At 42.6% G+C, this 24,373-nt stretch overlaps 2 protein-coding genes across 2 annotated transcripts; one reads left to right on the forward strand and one right to left on the reverse strand.

The window, feature by feature from the left end:
• Positions 1-3,927: 3,927 nt before the first annotated feature.
• Positions 3,928-17,074, reverse strand: cdcp1b (CUB domain containing protein 1b). The gene is made up of 13 exons (XM_084313679.1): positions 16,844-17,074; positions 14,561-14,773; positions 13,929-14,279; positions 13,490-13,705; positions 13,025-13,375; positions 12,534-12,749; positions 12,032-12,388; positions 10,972-11,334; positions 10,251-10,451; positions 9,614-9,973; positions 8,197-8,553; positions 5,621-5,705; positions 3,928-5,281 (listed from the first exon to the last, which is right to left on the reverse strand). The coding sequence occupies exons 1-13, from the start codon at positions 16,914-16,916 to the stop codon at positions 4,768-4,770; spliced, it is 3,657 nt and encodes a 1,218-aa protein (XP_084169805.1). The 5' UTR covers positions 16,917-17,074; the 3' UTR covers positions 3,928-4,767.
• Positions 16,471-24,118, forward strand: limd1b (LIM domains containing 1b). The gene is made up of 7 exons (XM_084313680.1): positions 16,471-16,499; positions 21,044-21,145; positions 22,637-22,704; positions 22,824-22,886; positions 23,323-23,453; positions 23,733-23,784; positions 23,926-24,118. Exons 2-7 carry the CDS (start codon positions 21,100-21,102, stop codon positions 24,019-24,021), a joined length of 456 nt encoding a protein of 151 aa, XP_084169806.1. The 5' UTR covers positions 16,471-16,499; positions 21,044-21,099; the 3' UTR covers positions 24,022-24,118.
• The last annotated feature ends 255 nt before the right edge of the window (positions 24,119-24,373 follow it).

Here is a 24,373-nt window from a genome sequence, read left to right on the forward strand (position 1 = left end):
TATGTGGAGTGAAACTGTGGAACAGTCTAAATGTGGTGCTAAAGCAATGTCCAAACATGAGACAATTCAAACTGATGTATAAGGAAATTATGTTCACAAGGTACAGGGATGAGGAAGGGACTTGATATTCACGGGTGTTCACATTTTTATTTTATTTTATACATATATAGTTTTTGTTTTGCATATATATATATATTTTTCTTTTTCTTTTCTTTTTTATGTTTAAAATAGTACACTCATTTGAGTAGTGGAAAAGGGGTAGGATTAAATAAGTGTATACTTCTTCCTACTCCTTTTCGAACATGCAGATTGAGTTGTTTTTCTTTTTTTGTTATTGTTTGTTGTATTCATTGCATGTTCGAAATAAAGACTTCAAATCAAATCAAATCATTGTATTAAATAGTAATCCTTTCCATTTATCAGCGAAAAACTATGAAAACAAGTACCTCTGTGAAATTGTTCTAAGTCTGCTGATAATGTGTAATTTCTGGAAAAAGGTTAGATTTTCTTTTTTTATAGATTTTTATTAATCTCGAACCAACACACATAACTATCACAACAAATTTATAAAAGCTAAAACAATATACATACATACACATATCTACATACACATACATACAAACACATATACGTATACAAAATAAAAAGAAACCAAAACATAGAATTTGGTTCGAGAAGGGGCAGAAAGAAGCAGTGCTTATCTAGTCTTGCCCCTTCCTTACATCACACAATTTACAGATTCTTGCTCTCTATCTATAGTAAATGATAAAAAAAGAAAAAGAAAACGGAGAGAAGAAAAGAAAGCAATATTTGCAAGGAATAGAATATGTCATAATCATAAGAAGTAACAGTACTACTCTAGATTTTCCTTTCATGTATTTGTTTAAGAATGTTTGTTTATAACTGCTTTGAAATGTTCTAATATTTTTACTCATTTTTAACGTCTCATGAAGGCTGTTCCATAGTGACACCCCACAGACCGAGATGCCCATTTGCTTCAAGGGTGTTTTAGGAGCAGTTTCCCTTTTAACCCGTAGATACCATCTCTGCCTGTGAACATTTTCTGAATGTTACTAGGCACTGTATTATTGATTACTTTAAACATAATTTGCGCTGTTTTGAATTTAACCAGGTCAGTGAATTTCAAAATTTTATTCTTTAAAAAACAGAAGGTTAGTGTGATCTCGATAACCGGCATGATGGACTATCCTTATCGCTCTTTTCTGTAATGTGCAGATCTTTTGTAGGTTGGTTTTGTAGGTGTTTCCCCAATCTTCAATACAATATGACATGTAAGGTACAATAAGTGTGCAGTATAAGGTGTAAAGTGCCCTCTGGTTAAAAAACTGTCTTGTTTTGCAATATTCCAACACTTCTGGATATCTTTGAGCACAAGTGTCCTATGTGGGGTTTCCAGCAGAGCTTGTGGTCCACTATGATGCCCAGAAACTTGATCTCATACACTATCAATTTTAACATAATCAATTTCCATAAATATTTCTATACTTGTTTTATGATTTCCAAATAGCATTACTTTAGTTTTGCTCAGATTCAGTGATAACTTATTTTCATCAAACCAACATTTTAATTTGGAAAATTCTGTATTGGCTACTTCTAATAGCTGTTGCAGGTCAACCCCAGAGCATAAGATATTTGTATCATCTGCGAAGACAACACATTTCAGTATTTTAGACACTTTGCAGATATCGTTGATGTATAAGATGAATCATTTGGGTTCTAAAACTGACCCTTGAGGGACCCCACAGATAATGTTTGAGCAGCCTGACTTGTGCTGACCCATCTGAACAAATTGTTGTCTATTGCTAATGTAGCTTCAAGGTCAACAATTAAATGGTAAAATTGTGTACATAGATTTCAAAGCCAGATTCTGCTGGTGTGACACTACATGTGTCCTATACCAGTAGTCCTGGAAACAGTCGGAACATTCTGCCTGTAACACAGCAGTGAGTAACAATAATTAGGCTAAGGAAAGAAGATTGTTTTGGAGGGAATGGGGACAAGAGCGTCACTGGCCTATTGTATGTTAATTGGCCTATTGTATGTTAATTTAATAGAAACCATAAGAGGCGTATCTTTGTTTATGCTTATTGGGTGTTTCTTAATATTGCTGAAAACACAAATAAAGTCCGTTTGGGTGCTGGCACCCATTATCCATGCATGTCAAGAGTCCCACAAAACACTTTAGGGTCCCGACCCACTGGTTGAAAAACACAGGTTTAAACCAAACCATGTCTGTTACTAGGCTTGAGTAAATTGTGATGAAACAATAGCCATGTTGCACATCTATGGATCGGGCCAAATCTACTCTTTCCAATGACAGTTCAATTTGGATTTAGTATCACCAGGTGTGCAGCAGGAACCGTGAATGAAATCTACTGTAAATAGTTACTTTCTTATTATGGAGACTGGTCCACCATTTTGAATTCGGATTGTAACGCGAATTTTTGCTAAATGTTCACAGAAAGGTAGATAAACTAACTGCGTTCTAATTTATGCCAATAACGTTCAGTTTTGTGGTAGATAATCCTGAAAAATAAGAGAAAAGAAATCCACAAATCATTTGCTGTACAGTAGCTGGCTTGAGCTGGGTAGTGTTGGTTTTAAAAAATTCCAACACTCATTGAAAGACCGGAGTGTCCTTCATCATAATGACTACAACAAAATGGCCACTCACATTTATTTCCTGTCAAAATTCGCTAGCTTATGAATACAATTCCTAAACTGATATTTCATTAATAACACTTTAACCTATTGGTAAACAAACGTATTGTTGAAAATATACACCATGACTGCTGTTTTGACAGGATTAGGGTCTTTACTCTTGGCTACATTTGAATAAGAAAAACTCAACTTTTATTCATACAGTCTGTAGACATGGATTTATGGGTTGGGTCCGGTACCGGACCCGTCAGTCTTAACACATTCCCCGCCAACAACGAGTATACTCGTTATTGGGAGCCAACGCTTGAACGCCAACAACGAGTATACTCGTTATTTGATCGTTTTTCCTTTTTTTCCGATATTTTTATTCATTATTCATCCAGGGACCTTGGTGTTACCATAGGGAATGAGTCTGAGATCACCAAAGTGCAATACCGGCCGCATCCAGCTAGACGGCGGTATCGAGAACCCTTTGAAACCTTGTATCTTGGCCTGTGTAATGGCCAAATGTCTCCGGGGGCACTTTTCTTTGTCGGGCGAATGGAGCGGATTGAGAAGCGCCAAATGCTCCCGATGCATGATGTGTGGTGGATTATGTTGGCGACATGATCAACACCAATACTGGGACTCGCGATCAGATATTTGGAATATTATTTTTGGGGTACATCCTAGTGAAGGTAAGGGCTATATGATATCAATCCTGCGTTGATCCAACCATGTCTTCACCTCGATCGCAACATGTGTGTGTAACGTTACTCCACAACGTATGCCGTTGGCGACGATCAAAGTATCAAAAAACGATGATATAGATTTGGTTTGGGAATAGTAGCGTGTACAGGCAAGAAACGGCAACGTTTATACTTATAGTAGAATTGACGTATAAGGCTATTACTCAGCCTTTCGGGAATGACCCCAGACCACGCTATAACTATACTTAGTCACCACGGTATAACACAGGAACCTATGGATGGAAAAATGTATTCTTTTTCACATATTGAACGATAGTTGATGTCAAATGGGCCATAGTATTGTATCCATAGCTATAATATAGTTATAGCTCTACAGACAAGGTGAAGCACTTCTATCTTTTAAAGCATGGCAGTGCTACAACGGGGCCCGTCTAATGGCTGGCGGTGAATGAGTTAAGAGGTTAATACAACAAAGGATTGAATGTCCCTGATGACATCACTGGTGGCCATATTCAAACTAATTTACTCTCAATAACTGTCAAACTTAACTAATGTGTGCAAAAAAAGCATTGCTTTTGGTGAAGTGTCCCTTTAATAATAAAAAAAGAAACATTGGAAAAAAATTCATTGAAAACAGCAAAAGGTACTAAAAAGTTGCCCCCCTTCCTCTAATAACTACTCCTAAACTGATGCAACACAGGTCTTTAAAGGGGAATACCACTCATTTTAAGAATTCACATTATGTTCTTCCTGTGCCCCAGGACAGTTCAGTCAGTATTTGTAAACACGCACCACTCTCTCCTAAAGCTAGAAATATGAGTGAGAGCCCTCTCTGAACCCTTACATTAAATTCTGGTCCAGATCTTCTAGCAATGTTAGAATATAAACCTAATTTGAGTGTAAGAGTTCACACAATCATTTTATAAACTCAGAGCCCCATTCATTGTCTATGGAGCAGCCCCAGATTTGACATCACCGATTGGAGGCTTCTCTCTCCGATTTCTAGCTTTAGGAGAGTGCAGTGCGTGTTCACAAATACTGAACTGTCCTGGAGCACAGGAAGATCATAATGTGAATACTCCTATCAGTTTATCCATTATGAGGGAATGCGATTAAAATCACTCTCAAGGAAACATCAAGTCACAAAAGGAAAATTAGAGCTATTATTGTACAATCTTTAAAAATGAGCAGCTGCATTGGCAGTTCTGTTCAGCCTGATGACCTTGTCCAGGTCACTGAAGCTCGCCACTCCCAGATTCCCTGAGTGTGCTATAGGCACTGCTCTAGTCACATTACCCCCCACTAGAGGAGCAAACCCCCGGGGGACAGCGAAGTGTTTATGTGACAACACAACAAGTGAGTAACATTTGGTCCATCACACAGTTCAACACTCGGGCTACAGGGACTCTTCGCTCACTGTGTCAATCCCCGGCTGTGGTTCTTGGTCTACGCCAGAGAGACGAATAGTGTTAAAGTCCCCGGTGCTCTTGAACGTGTACAGCTCGTTGTCCACCATCCTGCGGTCCTCGAAGCCCATACTGTCCTGGCGGTCGATGGGGGTGCGGGGACGGGGCGGGAGGAAGCTCTCCGCGGGGTCCAAGAAGGTCCGGTAGCGGTCGTTGTCGGCCTCCGGCTTGACCTCGGGCTCCGACGTCCCGGGGGGCTGTTCCTCCGCGGGCCCCATGAATGTCCGATAGGAATCCATCATTCCGTTGAAGTTTTCCTGGATGGCGTCCCCGTAAGTGGAGTCGCGCAGCAGGTGGCCGTACACCATCGTCTCGTCTATGGAGGTGTAGATGTGAGACTCGTTGTCCGAGCGGGCTTTGGGGAACTGTCCGTTACCGGGGAGGAAGATGTTCCCTTTGCCGATGTAGATGGACGACTCCATGTTCATCTTTCCCTTCTTTTTCCTGTTTCAACGTCAGATAAAGATAAAGAGTCATTCAAAACAATACGCTCTGTGAGTGGAATGAAAGCACATCAAGAGTCATCAAAGGTTTGACCTTCCCTCAAGCAACAATTGTGATTAGAGGATCAAGAAAAGAGGGCGGGGTTTGAGATAGGGAAATTCCACAGTATATACACAACACAACTCGCCACACCCCTCCAAACCAAACATAGCAAAACATGTGCAGATAACAATATCTTGGCACATGCAAAAGAGCACAATAGACGGAGCAAGATAAACTGGGCATCACACAGAAAGGACAGTTGGAATAGTGTCAACTGTCAAGTACTGGCATACTCACTTTGAGACAAAGCACACAACTGCCAGAACTATGAGTGCAAGGACCAACAGAGCGCCCACTATCCCAAGGATGATGGCAAGGAGATCTGTAAAAACAATGAAAAGCCACTGGTAACTACCGTAATTCCTCTAATAGTAACCCCGGCTTGTATTTGTTTCAACTGTAGCGGATACCAGGCTTGTATTAGGAGGAGGCCTGTATAAGAGAGAGGCCTATATTTCTAATTTTCAAACGGATCATAATGAATAAATCAACATTTTGTGTCAGTTTGAACCCAGTAAAATGTACTGGGTTCATTTATTGAAACCAAGTACTGTATGAAATACGGTAGTAAACAGTGCAATTACAGGTGGTCAAAAAAAGTTAAATAAAGTAAAATAGTGCAATCACAATACTGGTATAATAATAATAATAATAACTTCGTTTTATACAATTCTGAGGTAGGCTTACTCTCTTGGTAAACATTAACACCATACCATTATATGGTATTTACTGCACAGCCAGGCCAGCATATAACAACAATAACAAAATATACCCGGCTTGTATTAGGAGGCCGGCTTATAATTGCTTAGCTCAATAGCGCACCCGGTCATTAATAGAGACCCGGTTTTTAATTGAATACCGGTTACTATTAGAGGAATTACGGTATATATTATATAAAGACATGTGCAAAGGTCACCCCTCTACCCCCACCCCTGTTTGCTTCTCTTAATTATGGTCCAACAACAATAATGAATTAGACTGAAATATGCATTGAAAAGACATCCCAATAATTTCCAGACTATAGCAAGCCCAGGGCGACAGTGGCTCGGGAGGTACCAGCAGTCGTCTGGTAATCCTGAGGTTCCCACTCCTCCCGGGCTGCGTGTCGAAGTGTCCTTGAGCGAGACGCTTAACCCCTAACTGCTCCCGATGAGCAGGTTGGCACCTTGCATGGTTGCCTCGGCCATCGTTGTGTGAATGTGTGAGTGAATGGGTAAAATGTGAGGAACTAAATTGTAAAGCGCTTTGTAAAGCAAATGTATATTGCTCAGGAAATAATTTAAAGGAACTTTTGTTTGATATTGAAAGAGCGCTTGAAATTCTCAAAACTTGGTTTGATGTTAATAAATTGTCTCTCAATATTAAGAAAACAAAATGTATGGTTTTTGGTAATCGAAAAGAAATAGAGGGGGATATAGAGTAAAAAATATGTGATGTAAAAATAGAAAGTTTCTGAGATAAAAATGTCTAGGGGTAGTTATTGACCAGAAAATAACATGGAAACATGTTAACTATATTCAAGGAAAAATATCTAAGTCAGTAGCAATATTGTATAAATGTAAGGATATATTAAACTACAAAGCCTTGCACATCATTTACTGCTCACTTATACTTCCTTACATATCTTACTGTGTGGAAGTATGGGGGTCGACATTTAAAAATACAGTAAAGCCAATAGTCTTACTGCAAAAGCGGGCCATTCGGAACCTTTACAAGGCTGGTTACTATGAACACACAAATCCATTGTTTATAAAGTCTCATATTATGAAATTTAATAATGTTTATTATAAAACTATGCAAATAATGTACAGAGCTAAAGCAAAGTTACTCCCAGACGGGGTGCAAAGGTTTTTTTCAATACATGAAAGAAAATATGATTTGAGAGATATGTTTTTTTTTTTTTTTGATCTTTTTCCCCCCCCATTTTCCTCCGATTTTCTCCCATCCCAATGTTAGTCGTATGCCAATTCCCAATCCCCTTCCTGGTCGCTGCGCACTTACCCCCCACAGTCAGATCATCTGGGAGAGTGGAGGCTATCACGTGCTTCCTCCGACACACGTCCAGCCAATCAACCGCTTCTTTTCACCTGGCAGCGCGGATCCTCCCTGAGAGGGCGTAGCGTGTGGAAGGATCACACTATCCCACTCAGGTCCTATCCGCGCTTAGCAGGCGCCCCGACCGAACTGTAGGAGTCGCTGTTTACAACGACCCGGACCCACCCCGCCAGCTTCTCCCACCCTCTAATACAGCCAATTGTATTAGTGTGAACGGCCAGCCAAGCTGGTGACAACCCCGGAGCTGTGAGCTGGATTCGAACAGCTCACAGCTCCGGGGTTGGTGACGAACGCAATCTCCGCTACGCCACCTAACCGCCGTTTGAGAGATATTTGTAAATTTACTGTTCAAAAAGCTAAGAAAGGGATTAAAAGGAGGTGTATTTCCATTATTGGGGTTAACTTGTGGAACAATGCTGATATACAGTTAAGAATGAGTAATTCGCTTTTGGTTTTTAAGAAAATGGTTTGTAAAGCTATTTTTGAAAACTACAAGAGTGAATAATACTGTTTTTTTTTGCTATTTTCTTTTAGAATACTGTTTGAGTCTTCATTTTTGTCATTTTTGTTAAGAATATAGGACAGGCATATATAAGCATTATGCTTCAGTCTGTACCTTTTCAGTCACTGTAAAATCAAATAGTTAAATGGTGTATATTGTATTGTGTGAGATGATGACTGAATAAACTACTACTACTACTACAGGATAGAATATGAATCTAGACATGAATGCACCATTTTTATTAGTGTACACTTACTGCTCTTCTTCTGCAGAGTGACTTTAGCCACAGCTCCAAAGTGTCCCTCCTCCGGCTCACAGTTGGACATGTTGAGGTAGAAGCTCTCGGGGACAAGCAGCTTGTCCTCCTCCTCCTCATCCTCCCGGCGACTCAGCATCTCCTCCTCGGAACCCAGGGTCTGGACCTTGATGCTCGTGTGCCTCAGGCCACATTTGGGCTGACTGATGTTGACGAACTGCAGCTCGGCGCGGTACTGGTTGGTCAGGGAGATGATCCAGGACACGGTGGAGAAAGGCTTCATACCGTCAGGCCAGTTGGGAGTGGCCAGCAGGGCCGGAGAGAACGCCTTAGGACTGACTCTGTAAATGATGCTCTCTGAAAAGTGGGGAAATGATTTATCCTTTTTTGGAAAGCCCAATGCAGCCCTTTTAACCATGTTAAACAAACATGGCAATATTATGGGAAATGTGATTACAGTCTTCCAGAGTCGGACAAGAAGATAGAAAACAAATACCAGAAAGCTATCCGACTGCAAGCTAGCCTAGCTTAGCACAAATCAATGGAAGCGGATACTGATCAGCTAGCCTAGCTTAAAACTCCGGGGGAGGTGTTTTTGGCCAACAGCTGGGTTAGCTGATCCGTACCTTTTCATTTGTGTTAAGCTAGGCTAGCTTGCAGCGACTGAACGCACAGAGAGGACTCTTGAGAAGATGGTAAGCGCATATCCCATGTTGGCATGTTCCTTTAAGGTGGGGTACATTCACATACAGTGCATTCTGGAAGAGTACCAACGCAAACAAACCTTTTACAAAAAATATAATTAAACACTAATATTCTTATGTGTTGTCTAGTGTCAGCCCTTGTATCAAGAGCTCAGTCAATCGACTACAGAATGAAAACACATCTTCGTTCCCATTTCTTATTTTTGGTGGTGGAGCGACCCATTAAGATAGGTCACGTCAGCGATTGGGCCTTTAAACGCCATCAGCCCAGAGAGGGTAGATTGAGCTCCCTTGCTCCTTTTCAGTAACACCTTGCTGCTTCCCACTCACACAGTTAGTTATATTGACGTTTGAGGCCCTTTGGCCATAAGGTAGTTCCACTGAAAGAAAAGAGGGTGGGGGGCCAATTGCCATCACTGCAAGGGCCTTGTGCTGCTGTACCTTAGTGCCCCCTGGTGCATTATTATGAATGAAAGAAGATGCTCCGTTTGAATATCATTACAGTACAGTAAGTCAGAAGAAAAGAAAAGGGCCAGTAATGTCAGAAGACATCACACTGTATATTTTTATTTTACCTTTATTTAGCCAGATAAAACATTAAGAACAGGTTTCTTATTTACAATGTCGATCTGGTCCAAGAAGCCCCAACAGTACAAATATATACACACACAAACATATATATATTAATAACAAAATAAAATCAGCCAAGATACCTGAGATTTCCTCGCTGAAGGAGACGTTGAGAAAAGCGCCCCTGGTCTTGCTGAAGTCCCGCGCTTTGGCCGTGACAGAGATGTTGCCGTGCACCTGGACCTTCTTGACGATTCCTTTGGGACAGAAGTCCCCTATCGAAGACCCATCCTCCCAGGCCACGTGTAGGGAGAAGGTACCGTTACACTCTTCACCAGGCAGGGACTGGTGGAGGCCGGTGGGGTACAGCAGCTCCACCGTGGCGTGCTCCGGGATATCGAGGTGCCAGGTGAAGCTGTGGAGGGGCATGGGCAGGCAGGATGCTAGCTTGGGCATGGTGAGGAGAATGCCGTCCACAGAGCAGGTGTCCAAGCTCGGGCACCCTGTTATTCACAAGCACACGATGACATCGTCAGTTAGAATGGGCTCACACGCCAGCCCGGATACAAATACAGAGGTTTTTTTGTGTGTGCTGAAAAAGATGTAAGCAGAGACATGAAAGTGACCACGTTTTTTGTAACCAAGGCACTTTGAGTGAGTCACCAACCTCAGCTCAGCTCATTTTAGTACATTCAATCCCTTCATTATTCAGGACGTTCTGAAAAACCTGTATTCACTGAAACAGATCTCCTTGGCTTTGCACAATGAAAGGAATCTCACCAATAGTTTTACTAGCAGTCAGGCGCAGATCTTCGTTGGTACAGTCGAGGAAGGAGAGGCTGGCCGCGGTGCCCGGGGCCACGTTGATCTTCTCTTGGACTGCAGAGTGATCTATGCGGATCTCACAGTAGGGATCAGACCCAATCTTCTCTATCTGCACGGATATATCTTCCTCCCCCTTGAGATCCACCGTACAAAGAACTGAACAGGAAAAACAAGCCAGACGGGTATAAAATGTACACAGTGTATAGTACTTTAGAGGGGGAGAAAAACTTTTATTTGCATCAGAATTACATGACTTGACTTGTGATGGTGTGGTGTAATATTCATAGATCCAGATCAATTGAGCATGTATGGTATAATGGTAGCACCTCAATGACTTGGATTATCGCTCCTTGTGATGAAACACATGCCATTACACCAATCTCGCATACATACCCAAATATATATATAAATAAATATAATATTAATTAATTAATTTAAAAAAATATATATATATATATAATTTAAAAAATCTAACCCTAACTAACCTTACTGTCATGCACTTGTCCTAATATACTAACCTACACTAGCACTCAACACTTTGATGAACATTGTTACTCAGCTGATAGAGTTGTGCCCTTCCTGATGTCGTACAGAACTTGTAAGTCGCTTTGGATAAAAGCGTCAGCTAAATGACTAAATGTAAATATAAATGTATAGTGAAAACATCTCAAGTTACCTGGATGGCCGCTCCTCATCACCGAGACCCTGAAGTTCAGGGTGAGTCCTGTCAGCGTCCTGTTGGTCCGACAGTTGGACAGAGACATGTGGAAGTCGCCCTGCTTGTGCTCCGGCTGGCGGTCCGTCAGAGTCAACCGGGTCACCTTTGCGTCCTCCTCCTTCCGATACTCCACACTCACTTCCTTATCGAGACACTCCGGCGCCGTGTGGCCCAGGAAGCGCACAGTGTAGTTGTGCATCCCGGGCACCGCAAAGTCCCACCCCGTCTGCTCGTCGCTGGGGAAATCTCTGGGGTAGTTGGCCGTGATGAAGTCCGTGTCCGACACACCTCGCGGTAGGTCGACTTTCAAGATTGCCAGCACTGGTGGTGAGAGAGGGAGGGGGGAGGGAGAGGATACGGTGGATCAGATGAATGCCAAGAAGGTTGCAAAAATTCTTTGTAAAAAATCATGAATGAATGATCATTGCATTTATATAGCCCTTTGTAGAGACTCAAAAGCGCTCCCCACAATGTAGGGTGGATATTGCCTCATTCACCACCACTATGCAGGCTCAATGGCTGCCATACACTGGCACCCGGCACACATCACACTACACAATGGCTGAACGGCTCAGGAGACAGGGATTGATATCAGCCAATTATGGGGGGGGGGGTCATTAGGTGGCCTTGATGTCAGAGACCTGATTGGGAATTTGGCCCAAGAACATCAGGGAACCCCCTGCTCTTTAACGGCCAAATTCAGTTGAGACCTCGGTTTAGCATCATCGTGATGTCATCATCTGAAGGACGGCACTCGCAAACTGTATGGTGTCCCCATCACTGTAACAGGGGCATTGTTACTGACAAGTCCAGAGGACAGAGTGCTCTCTGATGGACAACAACACCACTTTACAACAATGGCCTTGACTGGGGCTCGAACCTGTGATCTTCCGACCATGAGTCCGGAGCTCTACCCATGTAGCCATCATCACAACTTCATGTGATGTTGTGAAAGAGAAAGCCAGTAATACATAATGTGTATATATAGGTATTAATTCTGCCATTCAACAACACTTACCGTCGGTCACAGGCCCAACCGTGACCTTGAAGTCTACAGGTTCCATCTTCCTGTCTCCAGGCACCTCCAGGGACACACGGCCCTTATAGCGCACCTGGACCGTGCCGATGGCGCCGCCTCGACAGTAGGTGCCGATGGTGGCGATCCCACTGCGCTGGTAGGTGACAATGGTGTACGTGTGCTTGTCTGGACAGGCGTCTTCGTTGGGAATCTGTCGCATTCCCGGCGTTGGGAAGTCCAGTTGGAAGGTCCGCGTGGACGGAACCTTCAGATCCCAGGTGAAGGTCCTGTTGAAGTCTGGGAAGAAGGAAGACTCGACCTGGACGATGTTGCCACTGCAGACGATCTCGGTGCAGTCTGGAGGACGGAAGGAGTCGGTCATAGTACAGCTAACTAACTATATGAAAAATGGAAAGTGAAAGGACAACAAAAACTCTTGATTCCCATATGCCAAGCTAGTATCTTTACATTGTATGATCTGGTACCCAGGTTAGCCTCTCACCAATCTCCCTGTTGATCTCCACACTGAAGACGTCCTGAGGTTGTGGGCAGCTGAACTCCACAGAGGTGTTCCTGGCGTCTCTCAGGACTAGCTCTTTGAGGTGGCACGTCTGCGTGGGCTCCAGCCCTACACACACACTGCACTCCGGCTCCTTGCTCTCCCGGCTGACGATGACGATGGTGTTGGGGTCGGGGGTCACGGACATCGATCTGCCCTCTGAACAGGAAAGAAACGGAAGGGTGAGATAATGATCAGACCTAACCATGTAGCAACACTGTTAACGTTAAGGTTGCTTTAGTCTCCCATGAGTTCCAACTGGAAGTGATTAACGCTTTGACATTTTCTATTTGTACGACATTTTCCTTTTCTTTTTTTTAAGGATTTATTTGTTTTAAGGGTTTAAAGGATGTGTTCAAAACGTTATGAAAAATTTGATTTTAAAACTGTATAAAATATTCCTCCTCTGGGAATGGAAGGTTTGAGGGACTTACTTCTGGGCATTGCATTGGCAGTGAACGCAGGAGAGTCCAGTTCTCCTCCTTTAGGGACGTCTATAGTCACAGTGGCCTTGCCCAGCATATCCAGATGAGACACGGGCCCAGCTCTGCAGTAGTCCTGAGCTCGGACCTCTCCTTCACCATCAGTCGTACTAACAGAGTACTGGTAGCCGTCCTCGCATTTCCCCGCCGTCGTCTTTTCCTTCAGACCACTCCCGGGGAAATCCAAGGAGAGTACAGTCTTCTCCGGTACGGTCAGGTCCCACGAGAGGATTCTGGGGAACTCTGAGAAGAGCCCGGGCTCAACTGCTCCCATCGCTGGGCTGCACGACTTCTTGGTGCATTCTGGATGGAGAAAAGGAAAGCAGCCGTTATGCGTCGTCATTTACTTTGGTTTAATTTTCATCCAGCTAAAAACGTTGACACGGTCAGGTATCGTTTCCAGATCTACCGTCTCACCTATGTTCTTCTTGACCTGGACACTGAACACATCCTGAGGCTGAGGGCAGCTGAACTCCAGGGACGTGTTTTGGGGGTTTGTCAGGGTCAGTTCTGTGGGGCTGCAGGTGGGATCGGAACCACCTGTTGTGCACACGTTACACTCCATTTCATCACTCACCATGTTGATGGCCACCGTAGTACCAGGGTCAGCGGTTACAGCCATCATTCGGCCCTCTGAGGGAGGGAGGGAGGGAGGGAGGGAGGGAGGGAGGGAGAGAAATAGGGTAAGACAAAATCCCTAAGAAACATTATTAGACTGAAAGCAATTATGTTATGAATGAGTATGGTACTACATGGCAGATATCGGCAAGGCTCTCTTCTGACAAGAGGTATTTTGTTCTCGACGGATTCCCCAAATATAAAAGGACAACATAATGTAGCTTGAATATGTCCTTACTTAGTGGCTTGGCAGTGACAGTGAATACAACATCCAACAACACTGCATTGGGTTTAACTTGTAGAGATATCGTGACTTGATTGGGAAGGTCTAGATGGGTCACGGAGCCTCCTCTACAGTAGGCTTGCGTTTGGACCCCGCCCTTAGGTTTCGCTCTGGTTACGGAGTACTGGTACCCATCTGGACATGCCGTCGGTTCGGACATCTCTTTGAGTCCGTCCCCAAGGACATCTACTCCCAAGACGGTCTTTTCGGGTGCCTTCAGGTCCCAGCTGAAGGTTCTCACAAACTCTGTGAGGAAGGAAGACTGAGCTTCTCCTCTTGTGGGGCTGCAGGAGTCCTGGGTGCACTCTGGATCAAATACAAACAAGTTACAATCACGAGAACAAGCCAGAACCAGTTTAACAAGCCAAGAACGGAGGGTAGATTTTGGCTTGGTTTAAACTATACAACAACGACAATTTCATATCTATCGAGTATGAATCATGATGCTATTCTATGAACTTTAACTTTATTAAAATAACTGAAAAAAAGAATGTGTGGTATTTGCAAGATCATTAACACGTATCTACTTATCAATACTACAGTCTTGATACTGGGCTAGGGATCTACCAAACCATCTCCACACTTACCAATACTCCTGCTAATCTCGACGGTGTAAGCCTGATCGATCGGTTGGGAACAGTTAAAGAGCAGGTTGACGTCTTCTTCGGACACCAGAGTCAGGGAGGGCCGGCAGGAGGTCTCTGTGTCGTTCACACCACGGACCGTACACACGGCACACTGCTCCGCGGACACCATTACCGTGGAGCCTTTGTCTGGTCGGACCGTCATCTGCAGACATTCTGAGGAAAACAGGTCAGTGTCCAAGGATAGTTACCAATGGTCCAACTATATGGCTTAGTCTTCTCATGGCATGTCATGCCAACCTATACAACATAATGCCACAGCTCAATGGCTACGATTGCCAGTTATTTGATTACAGTCACCTGTTTGCATGCAAAGATGTGTGATCGAACACACTATGAATATAGTAAAGCTTGACCAATAGGCCCTATAGTCTCATGCTAAGAAATGGACACGATCACAAAACGCACATAAATAAGAAGACAAAGATCTTTGATTGCCCAATGAGCCATGTACGGGTGCTGAAGACGTAACTGAAAATACCACAGGGCCTTGGGTATGACGAGAAGGAGAAGCATGCTTAGACCCATTCACATGTTTGAACGCGAGTCTCTGGATTTCACATAAAAAGGGACATCCTCACTTACAACAAGCAATGCTATTCAGTTAAATTAATATGTAATTTGAGTCGGCTCTGAAAAGAGGATGTCATACGACAATGTGTCCATTGTCCACACACTAAAGGAGAAGACAACAATATGTCCACACACTAAAGGAGAAGACATCAATATGTCCACACACTAAAGGAGAAGACAACAACATGTGTCTGTCCACACACTAAAGGAGAAGACATCACCATGTCCACACACTAAAGGAAAAGACAACATGTGTCCACACACTAAAAAAGACATCAATATCATCACATACTAAAGGTGATGTCGCCCAACTGTAAATTAAGCCATCAATCCATTCATCCCCTCATTCCCTTCATGAATCTGATCAATAAAAACATATACCCATGAAACAAGGTGGTGTTGACAGACAGCACGCTTGTCATTGTGTATACTCAGGAACAGACCAAGAGGAAACTCGCCGAATCCCAATTAGCATTGTAACTCGTGAGTCATTGGAACACTGAATAGGTAGAGCAGGGATCTCAAGGTGAGCCAGTCTGCTGTTTGTTAAACATAAAGAACTGCTGTGTCTGAGATATTTGACTCGTCTTCTGTGGTGACGGACGGTAATGACCGCCTCCACACTTCTCTGTTTGAGTAACTTCACTTGTAGGCCTACATATGTAGCCTAATCCTTCTGCTAAGCAGTTAGGTCAGGTGTATCCATTGCGGTTCCTCAAAATGTTTCAAAGATGTTTCCCCAAGCCGTTGTATTGTATTGTTCTATTGTGTATTTTATTGTCATGCCCAAGAATCTTGCTCTTTTTTGTATGATGATAAATATGACAAAGATGCAACAATAAAGCTGAATTTGAATCTGGTGGAGGGAATGGCCTTTGGAGGTCCACACAAACACAGAACAATATCACAGCATTTGCATGACATAGAATAAAAGGTCTGTAAACGCAGCCGAATACCGCTCACAAAGGGCCTTCAGGTGACAGAGTGCATAATGGGTGTGTCAGGCGTGTCACATAATGCAGGCCAGTGCAACTTGGAAAACAATAATGGTGCCCTTTACAGTATTAATGTCCACAGATAATATGTGTTCTGCAGAAGTAACAAAGTATACTGTTGGGGAAGAGAAAGGCTCAACGGCTCTGCTTTCAGTGGATGAAATGTCTGCCAGCTTTACAACAGATTGCTGGTCAATCATTAATGAGTCCACATGCTGATGTCTTTCCTCTAGGAGAGCAGTAATGTGTTGAAAATCGTGTTAAACCGGGGCTTAAAAGTCATGGAGATGATCCATTCTGCTGACTGAGTATATGTAAGTATATCCTCTCGTTTCAAGTCAATGGTATTATTGTTGATGTCTGTGTCACACTGCTGTTTGGTCTGATCATCTGGTAAAAAATATAATACATAATACACAATAATAACAACAAGAAGTAAGCCTACTTAACAATAGGAGAACTGTAGCCTATAGAAGAACTTGCACGCAATGGGCTTATATCATATTAAACTAATGTAGGCCTAACGTGAAAATTGCAGAACATTTGTAGGCTATATTTCAATCATAATTGATTACATTTTTTTTAACATAAATATGTTTGCTTTAAATTAGGCTTAAAAAATCTTTGATTGCCAACATTTAGCGCTAGAGACTCTCACCTGACGTGTTGAAGAATGACCAAATCACAATTCCCAGGAGCGCTGCTGAGGTGCAGGTTGCGAAGAGCCGCATGTTCCCTATAATAAAAGTGTATACAATTACGAGAATGATAAGCTTAATAATTGTCCTCAAATCCACCGTCTTCGCATGTTGTTAACAAACCGCACGTTTACTTTAAACATTAGCTACGGCGTTGACAGTCAGTCATCGTGGTGCAACTTCCTGATCAACATCACCTGGCTCAAGCTGTCTCACCCAGCAGCGGAGGGCGTGGACAGAGTTGGTTACCTGTCGAAACTTGACGGTTGGGGCCCTTTAGCTGTTGCACCCTTGAGCCGATACGCAGAACCGATAGATTGGGGACCTCATCTGACAACCAACCGTCGTTGGCACAATGGATGCCCTATTTATAAACATTCTAACATGCCAACGATTTTTGGCATAATTGTATGTTTCCACATAGAGGCAGGGGGAGGGTGTGTGGATGTAACCAGAGCCATTAATTCCCTCTCTACATTCTACAGTGTGGCCTACATTACAAAAACACAAAAGGCTACAGTAAAATACTAGATTAGGATTAATTGACTATCACAAGAAAACACATGAAACCACTCACTCAGACCAGTCTGTCTCTATGTTTGGTGGCAGTGGATGTGATTAATTGGAAAGCTATATTTTCTTAGACACATTATTAGTGAAATGTGTTGAGTCAGGCAAAATGTTCAGTGATAGGCTACATAATATCGTCACTGTATGCATAGTGTTCGCTGACGTTTGTAGCTGTGTGAATAATAAACTCTGGTATTATTAAGACACCCTCTTGCCTGCACATGCCTCGTGAGCATTCCTGAGACACAACCCTGGGGCAAGACCATTCAACAACACACAGACACGCACACACACACACATGTGCATACACACAAACATATACACATTCATATACACACGTATACATACACACAAACATATACACACACATATACATACACACACGTGTTTACAGACACATATATGCGTGTGGGTGCGCTCACACACACACACACACACACACACACATACACACTGCCACATTGAAATTTGGTGAAACCTGACAGCTGGTAGAGTGGGTGGTGGGCGGCATGAGGCATCTGTTATTGGGAATGCCCCTTGACAAGCAGCCAGTGACAGAGAAGGAGGGCTACTGTATTAATTACCCCACCTGAATACAGTTGCATTGCTTTTTTGTATTTTCAACATATAGAACAAATAGAGAGATGATGAACAACAACTCCTTCCAACAGCCCCCGTCCTTCAATCCAACCACCGTGAGCCGCTCCCTGCTCTCTCCACTCAGGATGTATTTACTACAGGCCTGTTTGGAGGGTTATGGAAAACAAATGATCTGCACGATCTCTGTGCTGTCTGTGGCAATTCGGACACAATCTATTGATATGGCTATTATAGGAAAACTTGGCCTACTCTGTTATAATAGCAATGATAAGATAGAAGGCCTAGAAGACAGTCCACATGAGGGCAGCAACACACAACGGAGGAGCAAGGAGGAGCTACGGAATCACAATTAGATTAGATTAGATTGTACTTTATTTTCATTATATTTGCATACAACAAGATTTGGGACTCGAATTTAAGGTGCAGTAATAAAATCACAAGTAATAAAAGAGAAACATAAAATACTATACAGAAACATTAAATACTATATAATAAGAACAATGTTACAGTCCTGTACAATATACAAAATAACAACAATATACAGAATAACAATACACAAATAACAATCACAGTGTCAGACGGTAGTGGGTGGGTATTGCACTGTGGATATTGCACATCAGGATGTTGCACAGTGTGGGAGGAGGGGGAACGGTGAATTATTAGTGCATGTTAAGAGTTCAGGGTGCAGGTGATGGCTCTGGGGAAGAAACAATGCGCACAGTCCAGAGTAAAAAGCTTTTTAATTTCATTCATATGAGCTATTTTGCCTTACACTACCCATCTCATTTATGCTCCTAACAGACGTACCTTTACAAACTTAAGCTTTTGATTCATGACTTATAATTCATTGATTTTTATCCTTACTTGTCTGATTGTTATGATTTTATATGCCTTTCTTGCTTAACTCTGTATGTTTTGCTTAACTCTGTATGTACACTCGACATGACTGTAAATGAGGGAAACCTCGGTTGCCTTTTGAGTTTAACTAAAGGTTTGAGATTAAATTAAATTAAATTACAATGTGTAATACATACAAGAATTCTGCTGGATATCTTAAAAAGCGTTCTACATGTGTAGTACCGTACAGTACTGCACTGGACCATACAAGATACTTTATTCTCAGATATACAGCATTCCAATGTCAGCGCTTACGATCTCTAGCCATGGAATATTATGGGCCTTCTAAGAACATGACTACTCATATTCTGTCATTGGTCAGTTCACCATGAACTTAAAAACGTCATTTTGAGCAAACTGGTCTCACATCAGCACTCCTATCCCAAAACACTTTAACGGAATACAGGTGCTTGGCCTGGTGTGTATCTATAATTAACAAGACTTGAATTAACAAAAGAGAACGGTTGGACTTTGATTCAATACATCTGTGCACATCTCCTGTCTCTCTCGGTATCGCATCATCTGAATAAGATCAGAAGAAAGCCTCAGAGGACTGAAGTGATACCTCTCTTATCACAGGTCCCTGCCCTTCTCCAAATCCACTTTGTCTTCAGAGGCGACTAGGTACGATGGCTCTCTATCTGCCAAACAGAAACCCATAGCTGCTGCTACTGTGGGCGACAGTGGCTCAGGAGGTAGAGCAGTCGTCTGGGAATCCGGAGGTTCCTGGTTTGATTCCTGCTCCTCCCGGGCAGCCTCTTCGAAGTGTCCTTGAGCAAGACACTTAACCCCTAATTGCTCCCAATGTGCAGGTTGGCACCTTGCATGGTTGCCTCAGCCATTGGTGTGTGAATGTGTGAGTGAATGGGTAAAATGTGAGGAACAAAGTGTAAAGCACTTTGGATTAAAGCGCTATATAAATGCAGCCATTTACCATTTACTACACCTCAAATATTCTAAATCAGCGTTGATCAAACAAAAGGTAAATGGCTGCATTTATATAGTGCTTTTATCCAAAGTGCTTTACAATTTGTTCCTCACATTTTTCCCATTCACAGCAGAGGCAACCATGCAAGGTGCCAACCTGCTCATCGGGAGCAGTTAGGGGTTAAGTGTCTTGCTCAAGGACACTTTGACACACTGCCTGGGAGGAGCAGGAATCGAACTGGGAACCTCCGGATTACCAGACGACTACTCTACCTACCAAGCCACTGTCGCCCCATGAGGTCTGGACTCATGCATGGGTTGTGGACCTGGTGTTGGTCAGTCTCTCCACATGACAAAGGGACATGCACAGTATCTTTGAATGAGCCTGAGTTACAGGCTGAGACTAATGTACTCAATTTTGGGTGGAACATTTTTAAGAACCCCCCCCCCCCTCCCTCTTTTCATCTGCTCTGAACACATTGGTTTAGTAGGCCTGCCACCTACTGTGCCTGCAACCAGCATAAGATAAAAAAGGTGCTCAAACCAGCGAGTGTTCAGGAGGTAACAGTTGGTCTCGTCTGTCACCACTCACTCACTCAGTCACCTTGTTGGAGAGACGATGGACTAAACAGCCATTTCCCCCCCTGGAGAGACCACAAGCACTGCATACTGACCCCATAAACCCACACAGCAGCTCCCCTTACAGCTGTCTGCACTGCACGTAAAATTAGACAGCCTACCCAGACAGTCTGAGAGTCCAGCAGCAGTCAGAGCTGGGGAAAGCAGGAGATGGACACTAAGACTACTAGCACAGATCTCTACTTTGGTAAGGGAGATATCTAAATCCACTTGTTATTGGATACCGGTTCTGTGTAGGAGAATTTGTAAAGCAAGTTTAATTTGATATCGTAAAATAGGTAGAATCTCTAAAGCTATGCTTTCTAAAGCTCAAGATAGCTCTAGTCAAAGTGTGTGTGTGTGTACGGTATTTGTGAATGGACAGCGGATCAGGGGTCCTGTGGTTTCAGTTGGCGAAACGACATGCAGACACCATAGGAAGCATAGTGTCGGTGAAGTTTAGTTTGCGAAGTGTGCGAAGTACAGACTGAGTTAGTTTGTGTTCTGTGTTGTTTATATTGGATGGTATTTTCACGTGTCTCTCTCAGGGAGCTGTGTAAGATGCAGCAAAGCTGTGTACGGTGTGGGGAAAGGCTGCAAAGCGATGGGGAAACTCTTTCACGACGCCTGTTTCACCTGCAGTGTTTGTAGTGAGTATTCAAAGTGACGGTTTTCATAGGGCCTGGACAGTATCATCAGTGGAAGATGACAAACCCAGTGCACTTATTTTTCTTCTGAATACTTAGTCTGCACGGACTACAACGTATAACGTATGGCGTATATATCATACCTTGTACCTTGTGTATACTGCACCTCTGTATACTGTTTTCTTTACTTTACTCATAGTATATATTCAGATTCTAATTCTTTATTGCCCATATTTATTGCAACGTATAATATAACTGATAGGGCATACAGACCCTTATCTGCACCTTTGATTACACTGTTTACTTTCTCATATTCAAAGTTAATTGTATTGTTTACACTGTTTATTTTTATCTTTATTATAATTCCATTGCCTATATTTATGTATTTCTACTATTACCCTGCCCATACCTCCCCTCTCTCCCATGCTGCTATAACGCCCGAATTTCCCCCAAGGGGATCAATAAAGGAATATCTTATCTTATTTTAGTGGCATAGTCGTGTAGTCGGGTAGTCAAATGTCTGTGCATAGAGGAGGTCCGCACTAATTTCTCGCAGATAAAAAAAAGTCTGATTTATTGGTCAGACGTTTCGCTCTTCAGGGCTTCAGGGTGTCACTGCATGACCTTGTATTTCAGTTTCATTTATTATACAATATTATTATTATTATTATTATTATTATTATTATTATTATTATTATTATTATTATTATTATTATTATTATTATTATTATTATTATTATTATTATTATTATTATTATTATTATTATTATTATTATTATTATTATTATTATTATTATTATTATTATTATTATTATTATTATTATTATTATTATTATTATTATTATTATTATACAACCTATACAATACAAGACAACCACAAAACAGTACAATAACCACCACAAAACAATACAATAGACAACAGTAACAACAGACACCATGTAATGGTTTGAAAAGGGGGATGGAAGAAGCTAAGCTTATGACTTTCCATTCCCCACACCCTGACCATCAATGGCTAATACCTAACATCAACATGTAACATTGCTCTGCTTCCCACATTCCCCTGGCATCTCAACAAGACATGCATGAGTCTGACTAGTTAATACATACCGGTATTCTATAGAACATATTCCTTTTAATGCCAAACGTCATGTTCACCCTCCTCCTTATACCTTTCCAATATTTCTTTTATTTTTACTTTCTTTTAAACCTCTTTCTTGTCAGACCTTGACCTTGTATTTGACACACTTGTATTGTCAGTATTGACACTGACGAAGCCCTGAGGGGGCGAAATAAATCAGACTTTTTATCTGCAAAGAAATTAGTGTGGCGACCTCCAACAAAACAATTAAACTGCTGTAATATTCAATGATGTCGTTTTTACTCTTTTAAATGAATCACCACTGCGCTGTCAAATAGCATCATGGCGACGGACAGTGAAGTATGTCAAGTACCCACCTCTTTCCTTCTCTCAAAGCGGACTTCTTTCACACTCAGGTCAAAAGCTGAGCGGCAGGCCTTTTTACACTTTGTCTGGGATGATCTTTTGTGAGGAAGACTTTTTGGTAAGTAGTAAAGTACCGAATGTGGTTCTGATGGTATGTGACAGGAGAGCAGAGAATGAACTGTTTGTTTCCTCATCAGCACTTTGAGGCCTGAAGCCTTGTTTTTGTTGGTATTTTAGTACTCAGGTGTTCATCCATCCCCAGAAATCTGCAATGCCTGTGGGCATCTAATAATGGACATGGTGAGTCTCGAGTTTGTCCAGGAGAGAGAGAGGGACAGAGAGAGAGAGAGAGAGAGAGAGAGAGAGAGAGAGAGAGAGAGAGAGAGAGAGAGAGAGAGAGAGAGAGAGAGAGAGAGAGAGAGAGAGAGAGAGAGAGAGAGAGAGAGAGAGAGAGAGAGAGAGAGCGTGTGTGTTCTAATTATGGTGTACTGTATGCTTCAACCTGGTAACTGAGAGGTCTCTTAATATGTGACTTAATATCTCATTACAGTATTTACATCCCATGCCTGTGTGTGTGTGTGTGTGTGTGTGTGTGTGTGTGTGTGTGTGTGTGTGTGTGTGTGTGTGTGTGTGTGTGTGTGTGTGTGTGTGTGTGTGTGTGTGTGTGTGTGTGTGTGTGTGTGTGTGTGTGTGTGTGTGTGTGTGTGTGCTCTCTCTTTCTCTCATCTTTCCCCAGGTCCTACAGGCTCTTGGGAAGTCCTACCACCCGGCCTGTTTCCGCTGTGTCATGTGCAGAGAGAGCCTGGAGGGACGGACCTTCACTGTAGACCCAGACAACAGGGTTTACTGTGTCAAGGACTACCAAAAGTTAGTTTGCGCACACACACACACACACACACACACACACACACACACACACACACACACACACACACACACACACACACACAAACAGTAAGAAGCATTTTGTATAAAAGTATTCTGTACTTCTGTATGACAACTATTAAAGAAACTTGAAACACACACACACACACCACACACACACCACACACACACACACACTGCAACTCACATGCCCTCACACCTGTAACAATTTCACTGCTGAGTTTCTTTGTCAGACGCCATGACACTTCTCGTGGGTTTCAGGGTCCAGGCTCCCACTTGTGAAGCTTGTGGAATGCTCATTTTGCCATCTGAGGTGAGCCTGAAGAAGATGAAGAAGAAGAAGAAGAAGAATGGGCTTTATTGTCACATCCTTGTCACAAATAAAGGCATCATCAAATATCTATGAACTGGCTATGTAAGAAATGATCATAACAATGTCTATTTGTTATTTCAGGGGTCGAGGGAGTCCGTCCGGGTGGTGTCCTTCGACAGAAACTACCATGTGGAGTGCTACGATATACTCAACCTCAGCCGAGACATAAGGACATAGACACTATAGGCTACTGGATGGGAGCAATTCATCAAGTTGGCCTATTTTGTATTCTGCAACTGGAACTAACAATGTAACAATGCTTTGTAAACGTGTGTGGGGAAGAAAAGGGATTTATACAGTAGCGATTAGATGGTGATATTCCAAAGTTGTCTGCAGTTTTGTCAGCAATAAAACTGACTGTGCAGATCTGTGCGTTCTTCTCTCTGTGCATCTGTTATTTGCTATTTAGTGTTTGTGTGTGTGTGTGTGGGGGGGGGGGGTGTTCAAAGTGCCATGCTGTAAGTATGTAGGCCTAAGACTTGGTAATACGTGTGGAAATTATAAACCTCTGACTCTGGCAGTGATAGCA

Source organism: Notolepis coatsorum (assembly GCF_963971535.1).
Source record: "Notolepis coatsorum genome assembly, chromosome: 4".
In the NCBI taxonomy this organism is placed as follows: domain Eukaryota; kingdom Metazoa; phylum Chordata; class Actinopteri; order Aulopiformes; family Paralepididae; genus Notolepis; species Notolepis coatsorum.

Excerpts from the sequence above, each read along its gene's own strand:
- cdcp1b (XM_084313679.1), bottom strand. The coding sequence starts at position 16,916 with ATGCGGCTCTTCGCAACCTGCACCTCAGCAGCGCTCCTGGGAATTGTG. Across the intron at positions 14,280-14,560 it reads CGAGATTAGCAGGAGTATTG|AGTGCACCCAGGACTCCTGC; the intron begins GTAAGTGTGGAG and ends TATTTGATCCAG. Across the intron at positions 13,376-13,489 it reads CCAGGTCAAGAAGAACATAG|AATGCACCAAGAAGTCGTGC; the intron begins GTGAGACGGTAG and ends TTCTCCATCCAG.
- limd1b (XM_084313680.1), top strand. The coding sequence starts at position 21,100 with ATGGGGAAACTCTTTCACGACGCCTGTTTCACCTGCAGTGTTTGTA. Across the intron at positions 21,146-22,636 it reads TTTCACCTGCAGTGTTTGTA|GTCAAAAGCTGAGCGGCAGG; the intron begins GTGAGTATTCAA and ends TTTCACACTCAG. Across the intron at positions 22,705-22,823 it reads TTTGTGAGGAAGACTTTTTG|TACTCAGGTGTTCATCCATC; the intron begins GTAAGTAGTAAA and ends TTGGTATTTTAG.